The sequence below is a fragment of the Sordaria macrospora genome, chromosome 2, assembly GCF_033870435.1.
Source record: "Sordaria macrospora chromosome 2, complete sequence".
Lineage (NCBI taxonomy): Eukaryota > Fungi > Ascomycota > Sordariomycetes > Sordariales > Sordariaceae > Sordaria > Sordaria macrospora.
In genome coordinates, this window is record NC_089372.1 from 3,591,259 (window position 1) to 3,613,423 (window position 22,165).

Consider the following 22,165-nt stretch of genomic DNA (forward strand, 5'->3'; position numbering starts at 1 on the left):
TGTGCTTCGTCTCCATCTCCATTGCCAGTGTCTCCATCTTTCTCCAGTTCTCCATGGAGTCGGACGTTTTCTCGAGTCGGGTTGGTTTCCGAAAAAGAAGGGTACGTACTACTGGTGCATGGTGGTGGTGGAAATGACAACCCCGATTGTCGTCGCAAACACAACAAAGCGACTGAGGCGACCTTGGGAATCTTCTGGTGGCAGGAACAGGTGTTTTCTTTTCTCGAAATCTCCAAATTCCTGTTGACCGGGGCAAGCTTCCAGCCAACATAAGTGTTGCGAGTATCGGGTGGTTGGCCCAAGCTCCACTACCCCATGCCAGGTACAGTTAACCGCTGCAGCGCGCATCCACAGCGACCCCTCATCCCATGCTGTCATTATCCGAGGCAGTCAGGGTTAGGGTCAACGCGCGGTTCTCCAATCAATATCATTCTCAAAACAGCATCACTCTCGTATCATTCATCAGCCAGGAATAACTGTAACCGTCAATCTCAACAACAACCTCTCACAACTCAGTCGCATCAACCACTTCTAAAAAATCAACAAAAAACACAATGCTACCACCACCAACAATCCTCTCCCTAAAATCCGACTTCCTCACTACCCAAACTCGCACCCTCTCGCAACCCTTGGCCCCGTCACGCACTTTTCTTTCAAGTTCCGAAAACGACCAAGACCAAGACCAAGACCACGACATTATTCCCCAAAAACCACTCACCGAAGCCCTCACAAAACTCAACCACCTGCTCACCCAACACTCGCGGCGCGCCTACCCGCCCGTCGCGACGCGGCATGTTGCGGAGCAGATTGATAAACTTTATTTTACCGTCACTTCTACCTCTTCCACTTCCACTTCCACCGCACTAGCAAAAGGTCACCAGGTGGGTGATGATGAGGGGGATGTTGAAGAGGACGAGGACGCACAAGCTTGGTTACGAGTAAACGCCGACCTAACCCTCCCCCGCATAATCACCTCCATACCCGACTCCTGGTCCTCCATCTCGTCAAAAGAAGCCGAAGAATATCCGATGGAAGCGAGGCGGTTTGAGGAGTTAGTTGCCAGATTAAAGGAGCTGGATGGGCAGAAACGGAAGGTGTTGGAAAGGGTGGCGAGGTTGAGGAAGATTAGGGGGTTGGTTGAGGTGTTTGAGGATTCCGATTCTAATTCGAAGGACCAGGACTGCTTAAATGTAAATGCGGGAGGGGAAGCGGGAAGAGAAAGAGAAACGGGGGAGGGGACAGGAGGGGTGGAAAGACCAGGAGGAGGAGCAGCAGGAGGAGGAGGAGGAATGAAAGCGGTGCAAGAGAATCTGGTGACCAAGAACGGGGAGATGGAGGCCGAGTTACAGAGGATGAGGGTTTTGCTGGCTAGGGTGGGGGGAAGGGTGGAGAAGTTGGATAAAGAGAGGGCTGAGAAGGAGAAGGAGAAGGAGAGAGAAAAGGGGAGTGGGAGGAGGAAGAGGGCGAGGGAAGGGGAAGATGGGGAGGGGCCTAGTGATGAGAGGAAGAAGGTTGATAGGTTATTGGAGAGCTTTTGATTTTGGTGGGCGGTTCTGACATGCGCCGGATGGGGGAGACAATGGAAGCGGGGAAAGATGCATTTGAGGGAGTTATGGCTTGGGCTTCGGTTGGGAAATGGACTGGAGTATGCGTTTAGGTTGAGAACAACCAGTGACTAGTTTTCGTTGGTTTATGATACCCCAAAAATACTACGAAGCAAACACACAAGGCCTGTACTAGTTATTCGGCGTAATGCAACGACTGTTGACGTCTGGCGTGCTACTAATATCGATACTTCGTAAAATCATAACATTACAACTCTTTATACAGGACGTCGCTCAAACTCAGCGCTTCCATAAACATACACCGATATCCCAAAGTGACTAATACAAAATTACCTGAACCACCGTGGAGCCCAACGGCGGAGACCTCTTCCTCATGGTCCCATCGCCGGGGGAGGGGGCACCTCACTAGGCATGGTCGAGATCATCTCATCATTGCCGCTGTCCTCCGGCGACTCCTCGGCGACCTGGCCCTGGATACGGCGCTTGGCATTGGCCTTGTCCTCGGAGGTGATATCGGCCTCGTCCTTGCGCATATCAGGAGTCCACTGCGGCTCATTGGGCGCGTGACCGACCGACATGCCAACACGGATCTGTTTGTTACTGTTAGTCAAAGGCCCTTACAAGACAGTCAATGGATTTGGCTTACCAAAGTCTCCAAAGGCAGAATGGAATTCTGCACCAAATCCTCATCCCACACCATCTTGCCCGGCTCAAAGAGCACAACAATCGTGCTACCACCAAACTTGAAGTATCCGAGCTCCTCAGCTCTCTTTACCTCGTCACCGTCGTTCCTTGTAATGACGGTACTACCGACCATCATGGCGCCAACGCAGATAACCATGACGCGGCCGAACTCGGGGCTGTCAATCGGCACCAGCACTCTCACGTTCTCGCCATACACATCCAGCGCGGACCGGATAGCCATCGGGTTGACAGTGTAGTACTCCCCCTCGATCGTCTTGGGCTGGCGCAAAATGCCGTCAACGGGGATATGGAAGCGGTGATAATCCTGTGGCGCAAGACGGAAGATGCCGAGCGCACCACCCTCGTACCGCGCCACGTCTTCGGGGTAGGCATCGCCAAGCAGACGCTTGACGGTGAACTCGCGACCCTTGATCCAAACGTTGGTGGCCGTGTCGATGCTGTTGAAGACAACGGAGCGGCAGTCGGCGGGAGAAACGACGATGCATGGGTTGTGAGGAGCGGAACAGGGGCGGGCACCGGGCTTGAGTGCGCGGTAGAAGAACTCATTGAAAGTCTTGTACTCCTCCAAAGGCATCGCGACTTCGGACAAATCGAGACCATGAAACTGGATGAACTTGGGGATCTCAGCCTTGGAGTTCGGGTCATCGTACTTCTTGCCTTGCTTGACACTGAGGCTCTTGAGGAGCTTGCGGATGCGTCTCGTCTCCATGTTGTTAGACTTGATACCCTTGTACAGCAAGCGGATGCCGAGTCGAACGTAGACGCTCATCTTCTCCTCATTGATCTGGCCAGTAATGCGGTCCTGCACCAGAATGTTGGCCGAGTTGGCTCCCACCTTGTAACCGCCGTACGAGATCTTGGTGATGACCTTGGAGTACCATTTGCGCTGGGCCTGGCTGGAGGTGACGAAGCCGCCCATTACAAGGTTGTTGACTTGGCGCCAATCCTGGCTGGCGCAAGTTGCAATGTGAGTGATAATGTCGGTATCCTTCCGCTTGTTGAGGCGAGGCTGGTGGCAGATAGGGCATTCCTTGATCTCCACGACGTGTTCCTCGCCACTAGATGAGAGGTTCAAGTCATCACGATCAAGCAGGTCTCCTTCCTCACCCGAGGCGCCCAGATCCGGTACGTTGAGGGTCGAATCGGCAAGCTGCGAACCGCCGGCCGAAGTCTCGCCGTCCTCCAGATCACTAGTGGTACCAGAGTCCTTGCCGTGACCAGGAAGGAGGTTCTTTACGTTGTCCTTGACCTTGTCGACCATTCCCTGCGTGGTCGAGCGTGACTTGGCCTCCAGCTGATCCTCCAAGCAAATGACAGCCTCATCCATGGTCAAATCATCCGAGTCGTCCCCTTCTATCCTATGGGGGAATCGCTGGAAGAAGCTGTCGATGGTAGACTCGCGCAATGTGGAACCGAGGGTGTCCAGCATCGTGGTCAGCTCAACCTTGCTGATGCGCCCGCTCTCATCCGCGTCGTATTGCTTCAGGAGTGCCCGCCAGAACTGCTGTCTCAGCGCGGGGTATGGCATGTACTTGATGCGAAGATAGAGTTGAGGGTTGTGCTTGGACTCCCACTTCTCAAGGTGCTTCATCTTCAGGGGAAGAGTCAAGAAAGTGAAGTCATCGTCTCCTTCGGATTGGGGCGCAACCTCGCCAGCCGTAGCAGCCGCACCCGCGGCCGCAATGGGATTCTCCCCAGGGGGCAGCAAGGCCGGGCTAGGTGGGGGAAGGAAACTCCGACTGGAATCCGAAGGACCGTCGACAGCAACCTGGAGAGGAGTCCCAGCCACCGATGGTTCCTTTGCGGCTGTGGAATTTTGCCTAGAAAGACCGGGTCTGGCGGCTTTGCTCAAGCTTTGAGAAGAGGCCGTCCGAGACAGGCCCAATCTCGCAAATCGGCCACTGCTCTTCTGCACTGGGGCGTATTCTGGAATGTCCTCGAGTTGATAGAGACCAGTTTCTGGGTTGGGCTTTGGTGCCTTTTCCATAATTTCCCGAATTGGAAGGTTCACGGAAGCGACAAAGTCGTTGCCGGAATACTTGTCATGGTCAATGACGGTGAAGTTGAAGGAGTACATCTGCTCGTAATTGGACACGGTGAAGATCATCTTCTCGTTATATACGGGATTGAGGTTGTGTCGGATCGTCTTGGTGCGGAAGGTCTGTCTGCCGAGCGAGATGACGACGAAGGGGTCCATATCGAAGCCAGTCTTGGTTACGTTGCGCTCGGGAGGCAAGTCGGTGATCTTTCCAATTTCGAGGTAGACGATGCCCAAGGTGTCGCTATCGCCATTGGTAAATTCGTATGCGTTCTTGGAGCGCGTAGACGACACTTGCGAGGCGGTATCGGCCACAGGCGCGGACTTGGTGACGGAAATGAACTGATCGTAGAGCTCTCTGGGGGTGGCTTCGGGGTTCGAGTTGTCGACGATGGTCAATTGCAGCTCCACCTCGCCTGACACGAAGCTGCTCTTCTTTCCGGTCCTTTTGCTCTTGAGGGGGAACCAGCTTGGCCCAAGATCGGTGATGCCATCCTCGGCGAAGGCCTCGTCAAGGGCAAGCTCGAACTCGCCCAGGTAATCTTTTCCGAAGCGATCCTTGTCCCAGCAAATAGCGGCGAGAGTGAGGCTTGTCGTGCCATTGATGGGAAACTGGTAGTGCTCGTTCCAGATCGGGTCGAGAGTCTTTGGTATCGTGGAGGTTGTGTATTTGGCATCGCCCAGGGTCAATACGAGATACTGAACGCAGCAGGCAGTCAGTGTCGGTACCAATACCGCAACGATACCTCTAGTCGGTAATTGTCAAAGATGTAATTGGGTGTCGCGTAACTTACAGGGTCTGATGTTCCTCCTCGATCCTTTGCCGCAAGGTTTCTGGCCTATAGTAAACAAAACACAATCGTCAGTAATGCTGCCGCCGCGGAAATGCGATGCGATCCGATCCGGATCATGCGGGCCAACGCGCATCCACATAAGTAAACATAAACACACACCTGTATGATCTTGACATCCAGAACCAAGCCCGTGTCTCTGCGCCCCTCGGGGCTTGCTGAATCGCCCTTGCTTCGCATTGGACTTGCGCTTCTGCTAGTTGCTAAGGAGTTGCTGGATGATTTGAGACGGTTTGGAATAATGCGAACCATGGCAGCGGGAAGGGGGACCTAGCGGGGTCGCCCGGCTCGGTACTTATGGAGCTTATATACGGTGATATTGGCAGTGGCAGTGCTCCCCAGTGAGGGTGACGGATGCAGTGACGGGATTGACGGGTCACTATCGACGGGATCGATCAGCCAAGCCAAGGCAGGACAAGGCAAAAAGGAGGGGCCCGATAATCGTAGTGTGCTGCGTAAGAGTCGATTTGTCGTGGGGAGAGCGTCGTCAATCGTCAATGGTGGGTGCTGCGGGCGCCTGTTGCTGCTTGTGGTTGCTTCCAAGTTTCTTGTTTGGGAGTTGCTCGCTTGTCCTGGTTGGTACTTGGTAGCGCCGCTATGTATGGTAGGTAATGGGTGCCTGTGTGTAATCGATTGATGGGCAATGCTTGGAAGGGGAATAGTGTGGGGGAGAAAGGGTCCCAAACAGGTTCGTTCCTTTTGACTTTATTGGGGTTCAATGGCAAGAATAAGAGGTGGTGGTTATATCGTGTCTCCCGTCGTTAATGACCAAAACGTAAAAGGGGTTCGTTGCTGTGGTTTGGGAATATTTGTCGAGTTACACCCGGCGTTAATGCGTCAATGATGATGCGTTCGTAGGTAAGGTATGCAATGATGCCGCGGCAAAAAGTCCTTATGGCTTAACCACCAAGATCGATTGGAAAAGAGGAATTGGACTCAAAATGGCTTTGAGACGAACTGGGCGGTAGCCATGCGAATTTTGACCGAGAGCTGAAGAGTACTGGAGATCGGTGACAGTCGGGACTCGGGACGGTGTGTGTATCAGGGACAGCTGAAGCTGGAGGACAGAGACGTCATTCGGGCCGGGATTGCTGGTTAAATACCACAGTAGGTACACCAGACAATGCGATGCGATTCTCGAGTGGAGTGGGGGCCTTGGGTAAGCCAAGTGGATGACAAGTTGGATGGAAGTCGTGGAAGCTGAGATCGGCGAGGGGCTTGGAGTCTTGGAACTGTTCCCACTTTCCGACTGATCCAATGCTTTCTCTTCTTGTATCGAGGCTGTGAGGCTGATGTTTGGTTGAAGAGGAAACAAACAGATGGAGAAGAGAGAAAAAGAGGTTGCGTGATGCTCAAACACTTGCAAAGGACAGTTTCAACTTTTTGAATCCGCCAAGGAGGAGTTTTGTCCACCGCCTTGACGCCTCCTACCAACTACATACATACCCCTGGGGATCTCCGGCCGGATACTCGGGCCCGCGTTTGTTTATTAGTCTGTCTTCAAATCTCCAAGGGCGCATACTGTTTTTGAAAGCCGTCAACCCACAAATTGACAGTGACCGCGCCGTTGGCCCTCAACAAGCGGTGGGCCGTCATTCCAACGAGCCTATGGGAGGGCCAGGATGGTGTAAACATGAGACGGGCTGAAGAGAGAGAAGGGAAAGTGTGTCCCGTCGTTTCCATAAAATAAACCGCGCATGCAAATCATATCCCCTACCTAACCGCGTCCTCGGTACGAAACTTGCCTGTTCTTTGATAGTCACCTGCTTGTTACGATATATCTCTCCGAACTGGCAGGTAGGGAAGTAATCGAATCGAGCATGCTTTCCGAGTAGGTAACCTAATGGATGGAACACTGCGAAACTGTTGCCTAGTGTAGTGGCAGTGGGTTGATTACCTGCATCAAAATGCTGTTGGACGTTACAAGTACGATGTTCTCCAGACTGTTGACTGACTGAAGTCGTGTGTTTCTCTCAAGGAGGTTTCTATTCTCGGACTTTTTGCTGACATTGTTTGGCCATTTTGAGACTGGAATTGGAATATGTACAAGAAACGGGAAATCGGGAATGGGGTCACCTAAAGATGCACCGTGCAGGCCAAGCTTCCTCGGCTTCCCAGCGGAAAGAGAGCCAAGCCAAGCAGGGCTGCCGCTTCCGCCCAGCCGCCCCCCTCTATGGTAGGGTCCGCACCGATGCCGCCGTTTTGGGTCCCATATGCTCCCTTTGACACTTGTAGAAGACGGGAGGGACGGGCAAGATGGGATCACAGGCGGCCCAAAGTCAAACCATTTCATCTTCAACATTTCCCCGCCATTTCAAGGTTAAACATCTCCTTCGAGTCGTCCCTCTCTGGGGGATGATGGATTCCAATGATGCAACTGCAATGTTTCACGGCACCAGACCTCATGTTGGACCAACAAAAGAGGACTGCCGCTGGTCCCTGGTACAAGCCACCTTCATCATCGTCACTTTACCCCTCCCTTTTCGCCCTCAGCCAACATCAACTCAGCCAAGGCTGACTTTCTCACTCTAGACTTGTCACTCGGCACCTCTTCCCTTTGAAGTGATCTAGTCAGCTCCCAACAGACAATATGTTTGGAAAATTCAACCAACAGAATGCATCGTCAGCATGGAAGACGCCGTGATATCAGAATCGCATTCGCACCTCGGTCATCGCATAGAGGCATTCCTTCCCGTCGGGGCCACTCAAACTCCGGCTCACTGTCACCTACCAGTTTAAGGCTGAGATCTTCATTCATTCATCGAATTACATCAGGGTCCACTTGGTCCCCTTACCCCCTTCACCCACCCACCTCCTTCGCCCCCTTTTCCACAAACCCACTTGTATCCCCTTAGCGGTGAAAAAGGCCTATTTTGTACCTTCCGCACAACAACTTTGAGGTACTCTTGGAGTAACACTTTTACCGTTAGTTTTGGCTGCCACAACGAGGCATTAGTGTTAATTGCCGAGTCACTAGAAGTGTTGTAAAGGTAGCATTGGGTTATCAACACTTATCCATTGGGTCAACACCCCTGGAGATACAAAATAGGCCTTTTTCACCGCTAAGGAAATACCTTAAGGTATAGCGCGGGCGCCACTATACGGAAACACACTACACCGATGTAAGATGATGTGTGTAAGAGCGCGCGGCAGCCCATTTCCGATGGATGTGCGACTATTCATGTCCGACCTCCATTGTCCTCAACCCATCCAACCATTCTTAATCGAGCGTAACCGCCCTCACTTCAGTCATCTTCCAGTTGCACACACACACACACACACACACACACACACACAACCCATGACTTGGCAGTTCAGCCGAGGGTCAGGTAGGTATTGAGGCTGAACTTGAAACTTGAAACTTGAATCATTTCGCCATGGTTACGGTATTGGGAGACGTAGTTCGAAAGACACATGATCGGTCGGGTTCTTTCATCACCCAAGGGTAGCCGCGTAATGCTTTAAGGCTTTACATCTCCCACTACATCGATCGCGAAGAGGCGTTGTGACGACTTCATCGCCGTGAGAACCATTATTTCCTCTCTGTCTAGTATGTTTATGCCACTCGCATGTCAGCAAGCATCACTGCCTACCAAGGTCACAGATTTTATCTTCCTCTGCTCAAATCTCATTCAACAAAACATTATGCCACACCCTCATCTGTCTTCACTCGTCCCTTCCCCGGCTTGTCCTTTTTGTGTGTGAATTAAGAGATAGTTTTTCATGTTCATCGTCACCTCTCCGCCCAACACGTCTCTTTCGCTTTAAGCAGACACCTTGGCCTTGTACTTTGTCGCCGCCTTGTCAAAGAGATCGTTCTTCTCGGCCAAGTCGGTCAGGAAGGGGTGGCTGGGGTTAGCCTGCTCGAGGGCACTGTGAAGCAGACACGTCATGTTAGCATATATATAGTTGGAAAGAAGGGAATCGGGAATTGTAGCCAGGTGTATATGTGTAACGTACGCCTTGTACTCGGCCGAATCTTGACCAGTAATGACGCTCCAGACGAGCTGGTTGGCAATGGCGTCCGCGAATCCGGGCTCCTTCTTGAGCGCCTGGTCCAGAGCAGCCTGAGCCTCCTCTGTGCGACCGAGATGGAGCTCGGCAACGGCCTGCGAGACCAGACTCCGTACCGAGGAGGTAGCCGGTGCTTGCGCGAGCTCTTCGAAGACGTAGAATGCTTGTTGGTACTTGTCGCCGCCCTGTTCATAGTACAACATGTCAGTAAACAGCTTCCAGCTCAAGCTTCTGCCTCATCAAAATGGGACAAAACTAACCAGCCTCAACCCGACCCACGACTCGGCCAGGTTAAATAACAAACTATCCTGCGCCAGCCTCCGCGCACTAGCCACCTCCTTAACCGCCAAGTCCGTCCGGTTCTGCGCCAGGTAGATCTGCACAATCAGCGCCACGGCCTCCAGGTTGCCCTGGTGTTTCTGCAGCAGCGCCAGCGCCTCGTCCGCCTTGCCCGCCGCCGCCAGCACCGTCCCGCCCACGACCTGCACGATACCGATCTCGCCCGCGTCCGTGGCCGCCAGCTGCTCGATCGTCTCCACGGCCGACTCGACGTCACCGCTGCTCAGCTGCGCCAAGGCGCCCACCGCCTCCAGCTCCGGCTTCTTCTCCCCTTGCAGTTCGGCGAGCACGTCCTCGGCTTGGCCGAGCGCGATGCGCGCGCGCAGCTGGAGGACGCGTGCCGGCAGGGCGTTGTCGGCGCTGAAGGAGGAGGTGTCGAAGTCGATGACTTCTTGGTATTGGCCTTGGTGGAAGTGGCTCTCGATATTGATTAACTCGGCCTCGGCTCCGAAGGGGTCGGACATCTTGATTATCGGTATTCGTGGAGGATATTAAGTGGTGGTAGTGCTGGTATGGATCGATTGGTAGCGAGGACGGAATTAAACTGTTGGCGTCGAGGACCGGCCTGATATTCAATTATGGGATGCCCCTGGTAAGGTATTGATGTCGTGAAAGGCGTATATATCGTTTGTTGTTACGTGGTTCTTGAATGATGTGAAACAGTTCAGTATAGCTTCAGTGGTTGATAGGGGATAACGCCAGTAGCTGAGTAGTGGACAGTCAGACGGGTACAAGGTACCTCGAACGTGGAACTGTCCTGGTGGAGGCGGAACATGCCGCGTGGAGGGGATTGTGGGGATTGGTCTGTGCGCAACGTCGGGTTCGTCTGGATCCTAAGAATTCTGCCGGACATAATTTTGGCGGTGTGAGGGTGGTTTCCCTGCCTCACTTTTGGCTGCAGTGCAACTTTTTCTTTTTCCGTTCCTTCTTCTTTTTTCCTTCTTCAATTTGCGCGACCTCCACAATCCGGTTGTCGCCTCATTCAAACACAATCCCATCCGAACCAAACCAGCCAACCATGGCTCAAGGCTCGGGCAGCAAAATCACCAAGCCCAACCCTGGACTCAACCGGTCCAAGGGCGGCAAGACTCCCAAGAAGTCGGGCGTCTCCAAGGTCAAGAAGAACAAGACCAAGGCCGACAAGGTCCAGAAGAAGTTCACCGCCGGCATGGTCGCCAAAACCGAGAAGATGCTGGGCGCCAGAGCTGGTCACCTGGAGCTGATCGGCAAGGGCAAGAAGGAGGAGAACAAGGAGAAATTCAAGGGCGGCACCAGAAAGTTCGGCTAAATCATCATCTACTCAATAACGCCTGGTACGAAGACAACGGCAAACGGACCAGACCAAAATCTGCGCCAACGCTGATGGATGTTGCGTGGCAACGTTGGGTATCTCGCGGGGAGGATGGTGGATGAAGAGGGGATGCCGGGCTGGACGCGGAGGTACAGCGGGAACGGCCAAGAAGGTGGAGGAAGCAGCGACTAGGAGGAAACTTGGTCACGACAAATCGACAAGAAGCATATCTTTTCAGCGGAATTTACGGACAACCAAACTTGGCGTACAATACCCGGAGTTCATTATGATTTTTTTTGGGATTTTTTTGGTAACACTAGCAGAGAAAGCACTTCAGTGGAAGGCTATACATCAGGCATACGACACCCCCTCTTCTGGAATCCAACACTATTTCTCGCTTGTCGAACGATTGCCTGACATCCACGTTGCACAGCCCAGACAGAAGAGCTATGGGATTATCGGCAGGATGACATAGTTGTCAAGGCCGTCTCCAAAATGGAGATGGTTCTGGCCAGCAAACTTGGAGGCGGGTCTGGAGCAAAAGTTAGCACGCGGCCCCCACAACCATGGAATGTCACAACGTTTAAAAGGAAACCTCACCTGTCTGTCTCGGAGTTGTGCTGGAAGATCCCAGCCCCTTGCGTGTCACCACCGGAGACCTCGAGCACAATCCTGCCACCTACATCCACCACCACATTGGTTGGCCAGAGCTCAACATCAACGCCGTACACCTCTCCGGACTTGACGGGGAGAACGTCGGTCGACAAGTACTCTCTATAAGGAAGCCAGGGCTTGTGCTTGGGATTTTCCTCGTGCATCTTCCGGTTGCTCACTCGGAGCCAGCCTTTGCAGACAGGAACGGGGTCACCCGCCGTCCCGGTGTAGAACACTTCGTTCCCTGATGGGTCAATATGGCGGATGGTCAGGAAGATGTCAATATCTGCCTCCTCGGTTTGCGGATTCTCGGGTGTCACCGAGACATTCAAGTGTGCCACGATATGGCCGGTTATCTCGGTCTCTTTCTCGAAGGGTGCCGTGATGAACTGTACCAGCTCATGCTTGTCCAGGCTTCCGAGAGCTTTATATCCGATCTGCTGCTTTGGCGTGGTTGGATTTGGCTCGTTCCGGGAGAGAGTGTGATCACACCCAAGATAGAAATCTGTATACTCTGTTGAATCAAGCGGCCATGCGCCCTCTGACCTTTTCTCGTACGCTTTCTCCTTCTCTGCATCATTGAACCCGATATTACCTTTGCGCAGTGTTACCTCGACTGGAGAGACTTTGCCAGGGACACTCCAGCCTACCGTGTCTTCTCCCTTGAGAAAGGCGTCAAGAAAGCTCTTCTGCATCTCAACCTGCTCCTTGTAGTAGAACGGAAGATCGTGCCGACCAGTGATGAAACGCAGATACTTGAATCGTGACCCGGCATACAGATAACCAAGCACGTTACCGCGCAGATGCAGCGTGATACCTCCCCAATTCGCCACACTCAGCACCGGAACCTGGATATCCTCAAGTCGATACTCCTTGCTGGCGTAGTAGTCTTCATCGCGGAACCGGTGCACTTCGTTGTCTTTGGTTTGGTCATTCCTGTTCGATACCAGCTGTTCCTCGGTCAGGTCACCTTCGATCGTGTCTTCCTGTCCCCTGGCGCCGGGTCCGTCAGGTGGGAACTCCAGTTTGGAGCGGCCGGGCAGGCCATACTGATTTACGAGTACCTGGCGGTTCCACCAGATATCAATGAAGTTGTTAGAAAGGATTCCGCCATGTCGACACCGGTCACAGTAGTAATCCGACATGCCTTCCCAGGGGATGATGGCCGTTAAGCCTTTCGGTAGACGGGCAGCTACCCGCCATTGCGAACCTGTTCTTCTTTGTCAATAACCATTGTATTCTTCTCGGATTTTCTTTCCCCTTCTTGTCCAGGTCCTTCTCCTCTCGACCACCACCAGACGCAACCCCATATGTTAACCAAGCAAACAGACATAAAAAAAAACTCACCAGCATAATAACTAACCCCCAACAACCCCACCTTCCCACTCGACCACTCCTGCTCCGCACACCACTCAATCACCCCACAAAACGCCTCACTCGTACCCTTACTCATCGTATCCAGCAACCCGGGGCTTTGGCCCGTCCCGCGCTCGTCCGCCCGCACCACCGCATACCCCTGGCCACACCAGTACACGGGGTCGGGCGTCTCCCAGGCCGAGAACTCGGACCGCTGCTCGGCGTTGACCTCGGCGAAGGACGAAGAGTGGAAGGAAGAGTAGGGGATGTCCTTGCCGTAGGGCCCGTAGGTTACTAGGACTGGGTATCTCCTCTTTTTCTTGGTCTTGTTCTTGGATTGGTGGTGGTCATCATCGGGTTGGTCTAGGGGTTCTTTTTCTTTTTCTTTGGGAAGGTAGATGTTGGCGCGGATGGGGAATGGAGAGTTTGAGGATTGGAGGGGGATGGAGACGTTTTTTAGGAAGAGGAGGCGTAGGTCCGGGACGGTGGTTTGGATGTCGAGGAGGCGAGGGGGGCCGTGGATCGTTCGTTGGGGGTGGGTAAAGTCGCCCATGGTTGGGTTTGGTTCGTTCTGGCTGGGTCTTGTGATGTTGGCTTGGTATGATGCTGTTTGGCGTTTGTTGACTTGATCCACGTCAGCAGTTGAAGTAATGGTTAGTCAGTGCCACGATCTCTATCGTGGTCATCGAGTCTCTTTAAAAAGGCGGGGTACTAGACATCAACTGCACATGCAGCTGCGTTACACGAAGCACCTCACTCCCGCTGTACGGAATCTCGATGCTGGACTGCACTTTCCGTTGCATGGTGGGGTTTGAAAATGCGGCATGAGTTGCTGTTGAATGGATACAGATCCATTATGTAGCCTGACGATAAACATTTTGGTGAATCCATCAGTTGATTTTCCCCTTTCCAAGCAATTTGCAAGTCATTTATATCCAACATAGATGATCAACACGGTTATCGACACAAAGCTACCTACGTTGAGACACTCCCCTTTTGACCAATTTATTATGCTGCTAGTAAGCTGAGCATTCATACGTCTTTTAACTGACGCACGAGCGTTCTTGACAAGAGCAAGCCGTCCTCAGGAACATTTGGAAGGAGGCCGGCTCGAGGAAGACTAGGACTCCGAGTCGACGAAAACGCTAAAGCATTCTCGTTTCCAAATTGCCATCCAAAATAAGCAGCATGACTGCATATGGACGGCGTAGTTGTTTTCAAAGACAACGCACTTGTGGAGAGGATGCTCGTCCTTGATCATCTTGCCTCCATGCTGTCAAAAGACTTGAAGACAGTCCGTTCGCCTTCCCTAACTAGCAGCGAACTTCGCAGACCCTATAGTTTTCGTTCCGAGGGAATACTAAATCCATTTGCAACCGCCAATGTCAACCAACTTAGCCCAAGATTATTTTGGTGCCTTGTGTCGACATCGAGACGGAGTGTCCGAGGTGCAGCAAGTGATATCATGTTCGGTCGGTCAGTGCAGCAAATATCACCCCTTTCCCATCCTCCATTACCACGCAAACAACACCCTCCAAAAGCTCCAAAACCAGTGAAAAAAAAGTGTCAAACCATCATTTCTAATATCGCCATCCCTTCCCCAATCAAATAAAAAAATGTAAAAAAGCTAAGCTCGCCCAGAGTACGCTTGTCGAACTAACAACAATGCGCTCAGCTGTGAAACCATGCGAAAACCGCCGCGCAGATTTTCATCAACGATAACCACTGCGCCATGCAACCATGTGAGCTGAGACGACAGAGCTCCCCGTTGTGCTGGAGGGGTCAGGTAGCGACCCTTATATGGTGCCTCGGCTGCTACTGCTGGTGCCAGTGACTGGGTCAGTTTGGGAAGGTGCGCGGGAAGGTACGCGGGAAGAAGGGGCGTCTGTCATCCGATGTTTGGGAAGGGGCGTGCCGGCCGGCCATCTTGGCAGCGACGGCAGGAACGAATGGCAATAAGAAACAGGCAGGCACACGGCATTGTAGGCAGTACTGCAGCGCTTGCTTCACATAACGAGGTGACTTGGACAGTCACAGGGCATTCGATAATGTCAGATCGTTCCTCAGAAAGATCTCACGCTGGATTCCAACATGACCTTACCTGCTATCCATTAAATTGAGAGAAATAGTTGCGGATGAAGAGATATGGTGAGTTTGTCAATTAGAATAGACAGGGCGAAAATGTTTAGTACCCGTAGGGGCCAGTGGATTGGCTGGTTCCAATCTTGATTTCCCAACCTTTGTGCCGTTGGTGTCAGTATTTGTGCGTAGAAATACCTACTGACATCATTGATGTTTGGGGTTTCTTTTTTGCTCTGTTAGCCCATACTTCTTGGAAGACGTTACTAGTTCCTGACGGCTTACTACAGCTATCTACTCAACTTCCAGGAACCTCACTTGGAACATATGTACTGCTCCGGTCAATATGGTGTGAGAGATTCGACGACCGTATTCAAAGTGGATGTCCCGTCACATACACTTATAGGCTTGACGACAAGGTTGAAAGTGGACGGTAACCTTCAGTGTTTAATAGGAATGTATCATACCTAGAGGTATCCAAAATCTCTATTGTAGACGAAGGCTGTGAGCACCCACCAGCCAATTTTCAGCATCCATGGCAGAAATACCTCTACACGTGTCTTCTTTGTGCCGCAAAAAGGGCACCGGTTGGGAGTACTCTACGCTGGTACATAGTTACAAGATATTTCGACACCACAGATGGGGGTAGTTATCGATGTAAGAATACATCTATATGATGTTCCCTTGCGGTTGGGAGTCGACTCTGAGTGTCTAACCAGACATACAACACAACGTCCGAAGGATAAAATCTAGTCTTAATGTGAGCCTGACAATTTGACAGCACCATTGCGCTCTCAGGGACACGCCTTTGGAGACAAACGAATACCTGATCCAGGTAGGTATCGTTTCGAGTCATCTGTCAAAGAAGGCGGAAGAGCTTGAGGAGGCAGATAACAGCAAAAGAGTTGGGCGTGGCGGATACGCAGGACTCACAGGTTATTACAGTGTAATGGAAGTGGTGATGAGTGATCTTACTAGTTCGATCACGATGTTGATCATCATAGTCAAGATTCGCTGAGCTTTAGGGATAGTAGACGCTCTGTGAGCAAGTGACAATAGACGCCCTTGGTATATCCACTTGAGATCTTATGTGTAGACTGCTCTACTCACATGATGTATTCTCCTGTTTCGATTTTGTTAGGTCCTCCAAGATGATAGTCGGAGTTAAGTGTATGGGCTTGCCATGGTTGACTGATAGTTCCTGTGTTCGTGACTCGTAAGTTTCTCAACATGTATATTTGGCATGTCCCCCATTAGGAGGATGGTAATAACAGCTATGCTCATTGATCCAACGAAGAAGATCCGGATACGAAATTTGGCAGAATTATAGAAGTTCGAGTAAAGCGTGGTCACTTGCTTACCGACCAGCCATAGCCGATATCAATTTTTGGCGAGTGACGCAACATCTTCCAGCCCTTCATCCCTCCTGTGATTTTATTGCTTACCGACATCGACGTGGTGAAGCTACAACCATCGATCGCAGACCCCTAATCAGCAGCTTACAAGAGATGAGCTCGAATCCCACGATTTCGGAGGAAGGCCGACGAAGAGCATCGGGATCTAAAAGCGTACGCATGTTAAAAAGAAATCTGCATATCAGCCTTCAACCACTGATCGGAAGAGCCTTCCGTTCCTTCCGGATCGGCACACACCTTCCACCGAAGCCGCCAAACCCGACCCGCGGTCTACATTTTCGTGGCTGGTAAGAAGTCCGAGGCTCGTTCTCGTCTGAATCAAGCTTCTCATACGGGATAAACGAATCTTAACAATATTTAGGCACCAGGCAAGGTCTGGCTTCCATATGTGGGTTGGAATTCCGTAGCCATATCAAAACGTTGGAAGCGCGAGGCCGGGGTGGCGATTTAAAGAAAACTTGTGCTCCTTAATGATCGGCACCCGTACCACCCTTGCTCGTATTGATTAACACTCCCCATGTCGTTCATGTGGGTAGGGATTGTGCAGACGTCATGGACTATCGAAACATGGCTGTGGACCCGTATGATGAACTTCCTTTGCATCGGGCGGTGGCAGCATACAAAGAAGGCGGGGCTGTATGTAGAGCATCACTCTAAAGTCAGCCCTGAGGAAACGGCCGGGGCGGAGTGGAGGGAGTGGCGTTAGGTTCCCTGGGAAAGGAGAGGGAAGCTTTCTCGCAGGACTTTGTCTCAGAACAAGTCTAGGCTGTCCAGAAATGTGGCAGACTCATGGGAAGGGTTACTGATCGTCGGCTTTTGCCCTATTCGCAGCCATACTAAGCCTCAAAATACAGCGATTCGGCATGGCAATGAAAAGTGGAATCCCAAATCAGAGGTATCTCGTGGTGTTGACGCGACTGGAAAGCCACAGATGACCTAGGAACATGTGACTACTCGCGTGCCTCGCTGTCTTAGGCAACAAACGGTCGCTAAGCTCGTAGTGCTCGTGAGATTAGCTGCATACATCATTATGCGGGGGGATCTGGTTGATCTTGCACGATCCAAGGCAAAGGTTTCACCGATCACTGATCGCTTCTAATATTATACTACTGGGGAGTGGTGACCTATGTCCCGCCACGGGTGGCTGCATTTATTCAGGCCTTGTGCTTAAAGGTGACCCAGGCCGTTGGCACCGCCCGTGAACTAAAACAAAGGCCCGGCCGTTTGTAGCTTTCGTGAAAGGACACGACGCATGGCGTACGCCTCGCATTCTTAGAGTCGGTGTTCCGGGAAATCTAAGCATATTGAGTGGATGGGAGTCCGGTAACCAGTCGGCGACATGGTATGTCGGGGACCAAACTGCCCCAACTGGATTGGACCAAAAGTTTAGGGGCAATTATTAGCCGGAACAACCGCCGCGTGTAGTCAAACCCCGGAGTATTCAGTGTCATTTGCATCCCATGGTGAGTTTCTCTCCGACATAACGGCGAAAGTGACAACGTGTTGCTGTGAGCGAACAAGAGAGGTTATCGAGGCCGTCACGTTGCTTTCACGATTGGTCAAGCGCTGCTCTTTGATGTTCAGTGTGAAGCACCTCACTTGGAGATGTTTCCGGTGCATGGGTCGTCATGGTTCGGAAACTGTGTCCAGAAAAGTTGTCCATTGGTGATCTTTGAGGGGACTGTATAACGTTTCTCTGCACAGAGATGTTAGCTAGCTTTGGTTTTCTCGTGATGCTAGACCGTAAGCTTATCCATAAAGATCGAAGCTGTCAAGCCTACATCGACTTCTCCCGTCGTATGGTCCTTGGCCATGATGATTGCGAGAATATGCGATGGAGGTAGAGCCATGAGCAGAAAGGGTCGAAGAGAGGGAGACAGCCACAGGAAACTAGCCGCAAGCGGGAAGCCAAGGCAGCCACGGAAACACAGTGGAACATGTCAAGCACCATACCTCAAACACTCGATAATAAACCAACAGCCATGTTCCCTGGTGAACTGAAGATGGAGTTCCCTGCGTGAACTTTGTCGTAGGGGGCCGAAATCTCGTACCTGACATGAATGAACCGGGCCGTACCTGCTAGAACCCTTTCGGTGTCTGAAACCTGGGCCCATGGTGTGGCTCTGTGTTTATTCCATGCTTGATTCTGAAACTAGGCAGCTCCCCGGATGTGACCCTTGGAAAGCAGAGGTAGTAGGTAGCGCTGGATGAGAACAAATCAATGATAATTATCATCCAACCAAGGGAAGTGATAGGGCATAGGGAATATTCGAAGGGGGCGATGGTTTGTAGGTGAGCGTGACGGGATTGTGTGAAACTTGCACTTGCGAGTTGCAAGTTCAACAAAAGGTGAAGTGCAGTCGAGTGAGAGGGAACACATGCTGAGCAATTGCAACCACGAACGGTCCCGAAGATGGGAGTCCCTTCCACTTGGTGCTTCGTCGGGAGAATTTGGCAATCCGAACTGGTGCCTCAAGCCCGGGTTCTTTCCCGTTCTGTCCCTCCTTCTGTGCTGCCTTCCCTCCTTACTTGTAGGTAACTTCATTCCATTCCGGTTGTCGGAGCATCTTAACACTTGATGAGCATGCACCTTCCAGGTTCGTTTCGGTGTTACTCGGAAGTTTGAATTATACCCCGTCGTTTCCATTGTTTTGGTCATTGTGACCACTTGAAGTTCGATCCATTCCGACTGCTTCGTTTCCACTTGGAGTTCCCTCTCTGAACATCCAAATCTCCCGTCTTGATGCCCATAATGCCGAATGTTGCCGTGAAGTAAATATTACCTTAGGTTGTCTCTGAAACCTGCCAGCCACCTCCAGTTGCCGTAATAGAGTGGCTTGCCGCCTTCGAGCTCAACGGTCAAGGTATGACACAAGAGCAATATGCTGAAAATTGAATGCCCATTTCTCGAGGCCATTTCCAAGATGCGAATGTGCTGACCGGGTCGATGATGAAAGAGGAGAGTCTAGAGCTTCGCAGATCTCCTGTACCATTTCCCATGTCTTGTCGCAGAGCCTCACAGGGCAGCCGAGACCCTGCCGGTCCTCCGCAATACGCTTTACCGTTTGAGGATTGGCGGGGTCCAGGTACCAATGTGCACTGAACAGGGCGTTTGCAGCGCATTCCGTACTAACCATTACAATAAACTGTAAATTACGCACATGGTGCACGGGTCACAAAAGGACGATGTTCAACACCATCGCCGTGCAGTCTGTCGGCTCCTCGCGGCTTTCTCTCGCTTTCTCTCCCTGACAACTAACAACGAAACCGCCCGGTTGATCCAGTTTCCCTCTGCTCCGACCATCCCGGCTGAACCCGCACGAGGACATCCAAGCATCATTTTTACATGGATCCTGCAATTCCTATTTCAGATTTACCCTATTTATTCATTCAATCATTCTCCCTGCGTCGGATGGACAGACGCCGTGCTGTCCGGCCATGAGGAGGACAGACCGAAAAGCTTCGGACCAGACCGGACTTGGAATTTCGAGAGAGGTACCGCCAGGTTCGATTCCTGAGGCACATCACGATGGGTGATCAAAATCAAGTTGAGCCTTTGTGCTTTTTTCACTTTCCCCATGCTCGCCCCTACCGTTACCCCGGCCAATGATGGCTTGGCTACGCAGGTCGGGATCACACTTGGTGTCGCCAGTCCGCACCCTCGGGTTGACGGATGCGAGGGGGGTTTGCCGTTCCCCAAGATATGGATGCTGGGACGCACCACCTCCCCGGGGAATCGACACCCGCATTGCTTCCGTCTGCTACGCTGCATAGGGTTGGACGAACGCATGATTGGGACTCGATGCTCGGAGAATTTGTGACCAGAAGATTGACCAGTGGCTGTCGGATGGCTTGGGGCTGGCGACTGATTCTCTCAGAGCACTGGTGAGTGGTCAGTAACTCATTTACCTGCATCCTTTATCTTTCACATCTTCATTCAGCGATCCAGCGGCATCAAGAGATACGCAGTACCACAGCTACTCGATGCAGATGCCTGGTCAAGTCCATCAGTCAATCCCCTGCCATCGCCAATCCCCATCTGTCGCCAGGACGGGCATGGACCCAAGCACAGCCAACTTGCCCAAAATGCTGTTCATGAGCGAAGGAGCTGAAACCCGGCACATATGAGCGGTACATGGTTACATGATTGGAGACGTTACATTCCTGATTGGATGTGCTTGGAAATTATACCCGAACTGTCAGCCACAGGGTCCTTTTCCCCAGGGACCATTCGGCTTTCATTCAACATGCAGTGCGCCCTCTCATATATCCTATCTTTCCATCCGGTCCCGACATATGAGCTCGATGTAGAGCCTTCTTTTTTTCAAGCACAGATCGGCCTGGGGAATTCTTTGCAAGCAGTACGCCAAGGGCCCAAGGCAAAGGGCCGCTCACGACGAGTCTATTGGTTACAGCCAAGCTTAGGAAGTGTGTACCTGGGTTTACTTGGTGACATGCCTTCCTCGGTCCCGCGGGCCATGTCATTTGAGAGTTCAAAAGTAACAGTTGGACTTGACAGACTGCCGCGTTACGTCGTACCCGGGCTTGCCATCCGGTGTAATGGGTATATCAATATCAAGTTATCGCAAGTGACCGAATTCCTTATTCTTTGACAAGAAAGTTGGCGGTTACAGCTGTAGAACAGGGATCGGTCAGCCAACGCTCCGGGTAGAGCTTAGTCAAGGGAGTGCGCCAGGGAAAACCTCGAAACGATGACCGTTTTCGGCGCTTCGTGGATCAAACCGTGTCAAGGGCTGTCAGTGGTATCAGCTCAAGCAATTTGGACCCATCCAGGCGGAACCTTGATCACAGTTGTCTCAGACCGGGACGCTTTCAAACTACCCGCTGCCGCTGGCTGACAACCAAGCGTGGACCAAGCTAGCTAACATGGTCTAGTGACTAGTGAGAGCCTTGGTGCCTGGCGCTTCCGGAGCAGGTCGGCTAATGTGAAGCGGACTTAGTCAGTATCGTTAACGGAGTTCAATGCCGTCAACAGAGGCTCTTCCGGACGGCCTGGACTAATGAGCGGCGAGAACTGGGCGCCTCGGACCTACTATGCAATACTTCAGTTCCACCAGGTAAGCGAAGAAGGTATTGGCGGCTACATCATTATCATGATTACTCCACGAGATAGGTCCCCGATGTGGTCTACTAGTAACATTTGGTCCAGTGGATCTCGTACTCTACAGCCTTAGATGTCTCCATGGCAGCATATGAACTTCTAACCAGGGAAGTCAAGGCCGCAGCTTTTCTTGGGCTACACACCAAAGAAGTGTTATAACCTATCGCTCAAGTCCACCATGAAAGCTTGACTTGTAGGGACAGAAGAACCACAACATATTACCCTGGAAAGTTTCAATAGGCCATCCAAGGGCGCCGCTCATCATATCGAAGCTCCCTCCCTCCCATACTAACAATGATACGAAGCCAGCTGAAGCCAAGCTACAATGTCTGGTGATCACCGGCCGTAGCAGCTAAGAAGTTGGTACCTTTCCCATTCGCTTCCAAGGGAACATTAAGACCATCCAACCCCATCTCCAATCATAGTGAGAGAAATACCTATGTCATTGTTCTAACTTACCGTGACGGTACCTGAAGTCCAGACGACGACACAGGCGGCAGGTAGATGCCAAGACTGTCCTCTGGCCTATGACTTTAAACAATGCACGAACCGTTTTCGCCAGTGATGGTGGGGTGCTGAGGGGAATCTCCACCACGCTAGGCTGTTGGGGTGATTTGGAAATGATGTGCATATCCTCGCCTACCCCAAGCATGTAACTTCCCCTCCGGGAGTGCAACTCGTACGCGCACCAACTGCCCCTGAAGCAAAAGAATTAAACTCACTCACTGCACTTCAA

General features: G+C 51.9%; 5 protein-coding genes across 5 annotated transcripts; 2 read left to right on the forward strand and 3 right to left on the reverse strand.

The window, feature by feature from the left end:
* Nucleotides 1-554: 554 nt before the first annotated feature.
* On the forward strand, nucleotides 555-1,538 carry SMAC4_02693 (uncharacterized protein; the record flags this gene model as incomplete). The annotated part of the gene is made up of 1 exon (XM_003352210.1): nucleotides 555-1,538. One exon carries the CDS (start codon nucleotides 555-557, stop codon nucleotides 1,536-1,538), a length of 984 nt encoding a protein of 327 aa, XP_003352258.1.
* Nucleotides 1,539-1,691: 153 nt separating this feature from the next.
* SMAC4_02692 (uncharacterized protein) lies at nucleotides 1,692-5,492 on the reverse strand. Its single transcript, XM_066089827.1, has 4 exons — nucleotides 5,262-5,492; nucleotides 5,103-5,147; nucleotides 2,212-5,007; nucleotides 1,692-2,155 (listed from the first exon to the last, which is right to left on the reverse strand). Exons 1-4 carry the CDS (start codon nucleotides 5,409-5,411, stop codon nucleotides 1,937-1,939), a joined length of 3,210 nt encoding a protein of 1,069 aa, XP_065946161.1. The 5' UTR covers nucleotides 5,412-5,492; the 3' UTR covers nucleotides 1,692-1,936.
* A 2,942-nt stretch (nucleotides 5,493-8,434) lies between these two features.
* Nucleotides 8,435-9,976, reverse strand: SMAC4_02690 (uncharacterized protein; the record flags this gene model as incomplete). The annotated part of the gene is made up of 3 exons (XM_003352207.2): nucleotides 8,435-9,032; nucleotides 9,120-9,358; nucleotides 9,434-9,976. The coding sequence occupies 3 exons, from the start codon at nucleotides 9,974-9,976 to the stop codon at nucleotides 8,924-8,926; spliced, it is 891 nt and encodes a 296-aa protein (XP_003352255.1). The 3' UTR covers nucleotides 8,435-8,923.
* A 485-nt stretch (nucleotides 9,977-10,461) lies between these two features.
* SMAC4_02689 (uncharacterized protein) lies at nucleotides 10,462-10,914 on the forward strand. Its single transcript, XM_003352206.2, has one exon. The coding sequence runs from the start codon at nucleotides 10,531-10,533 to the stop codon at nucleotides 10,798-10,800; it is 270 nt and encodes an 89-aa protein (XP_003352254.1). The 5' UTR covers nucleotides 10,462-10,530; the 3' UTR covers nucleotides 10,801-10,914.
* A 277-nt stretch (nucleotides 10,915-11,191) lies between these two features.
* SMAC4_02688 (uncharacterized protein) lies at nucleotides 11,192-13,571 on the reverse strand. Its single transcript, XM_003352205.3, has 3 exons — nucleotides 12,805-13,571; nucleotides 11,404-12,667; nucleotides 11,192-11,335 (listed from the first exon to the last, which is right to left on the reverse strand). The coding sequence occupies exons 1-3, from the start codon at nucleotides 13,364-13,366 to the stop codon at nucleotides 11,251-11,253; spliced, it is 1,911 nt and encodes a 636-aa protein (XP_003352253.2). The 5' UTR covers nucleotides 13,367-13,571; the 3' UTR covers nucleotides 11,192-11,250.
* Between the last annotated feature and the right edge of the window lie 8,594 nt (nucleotides 13,572-22,165).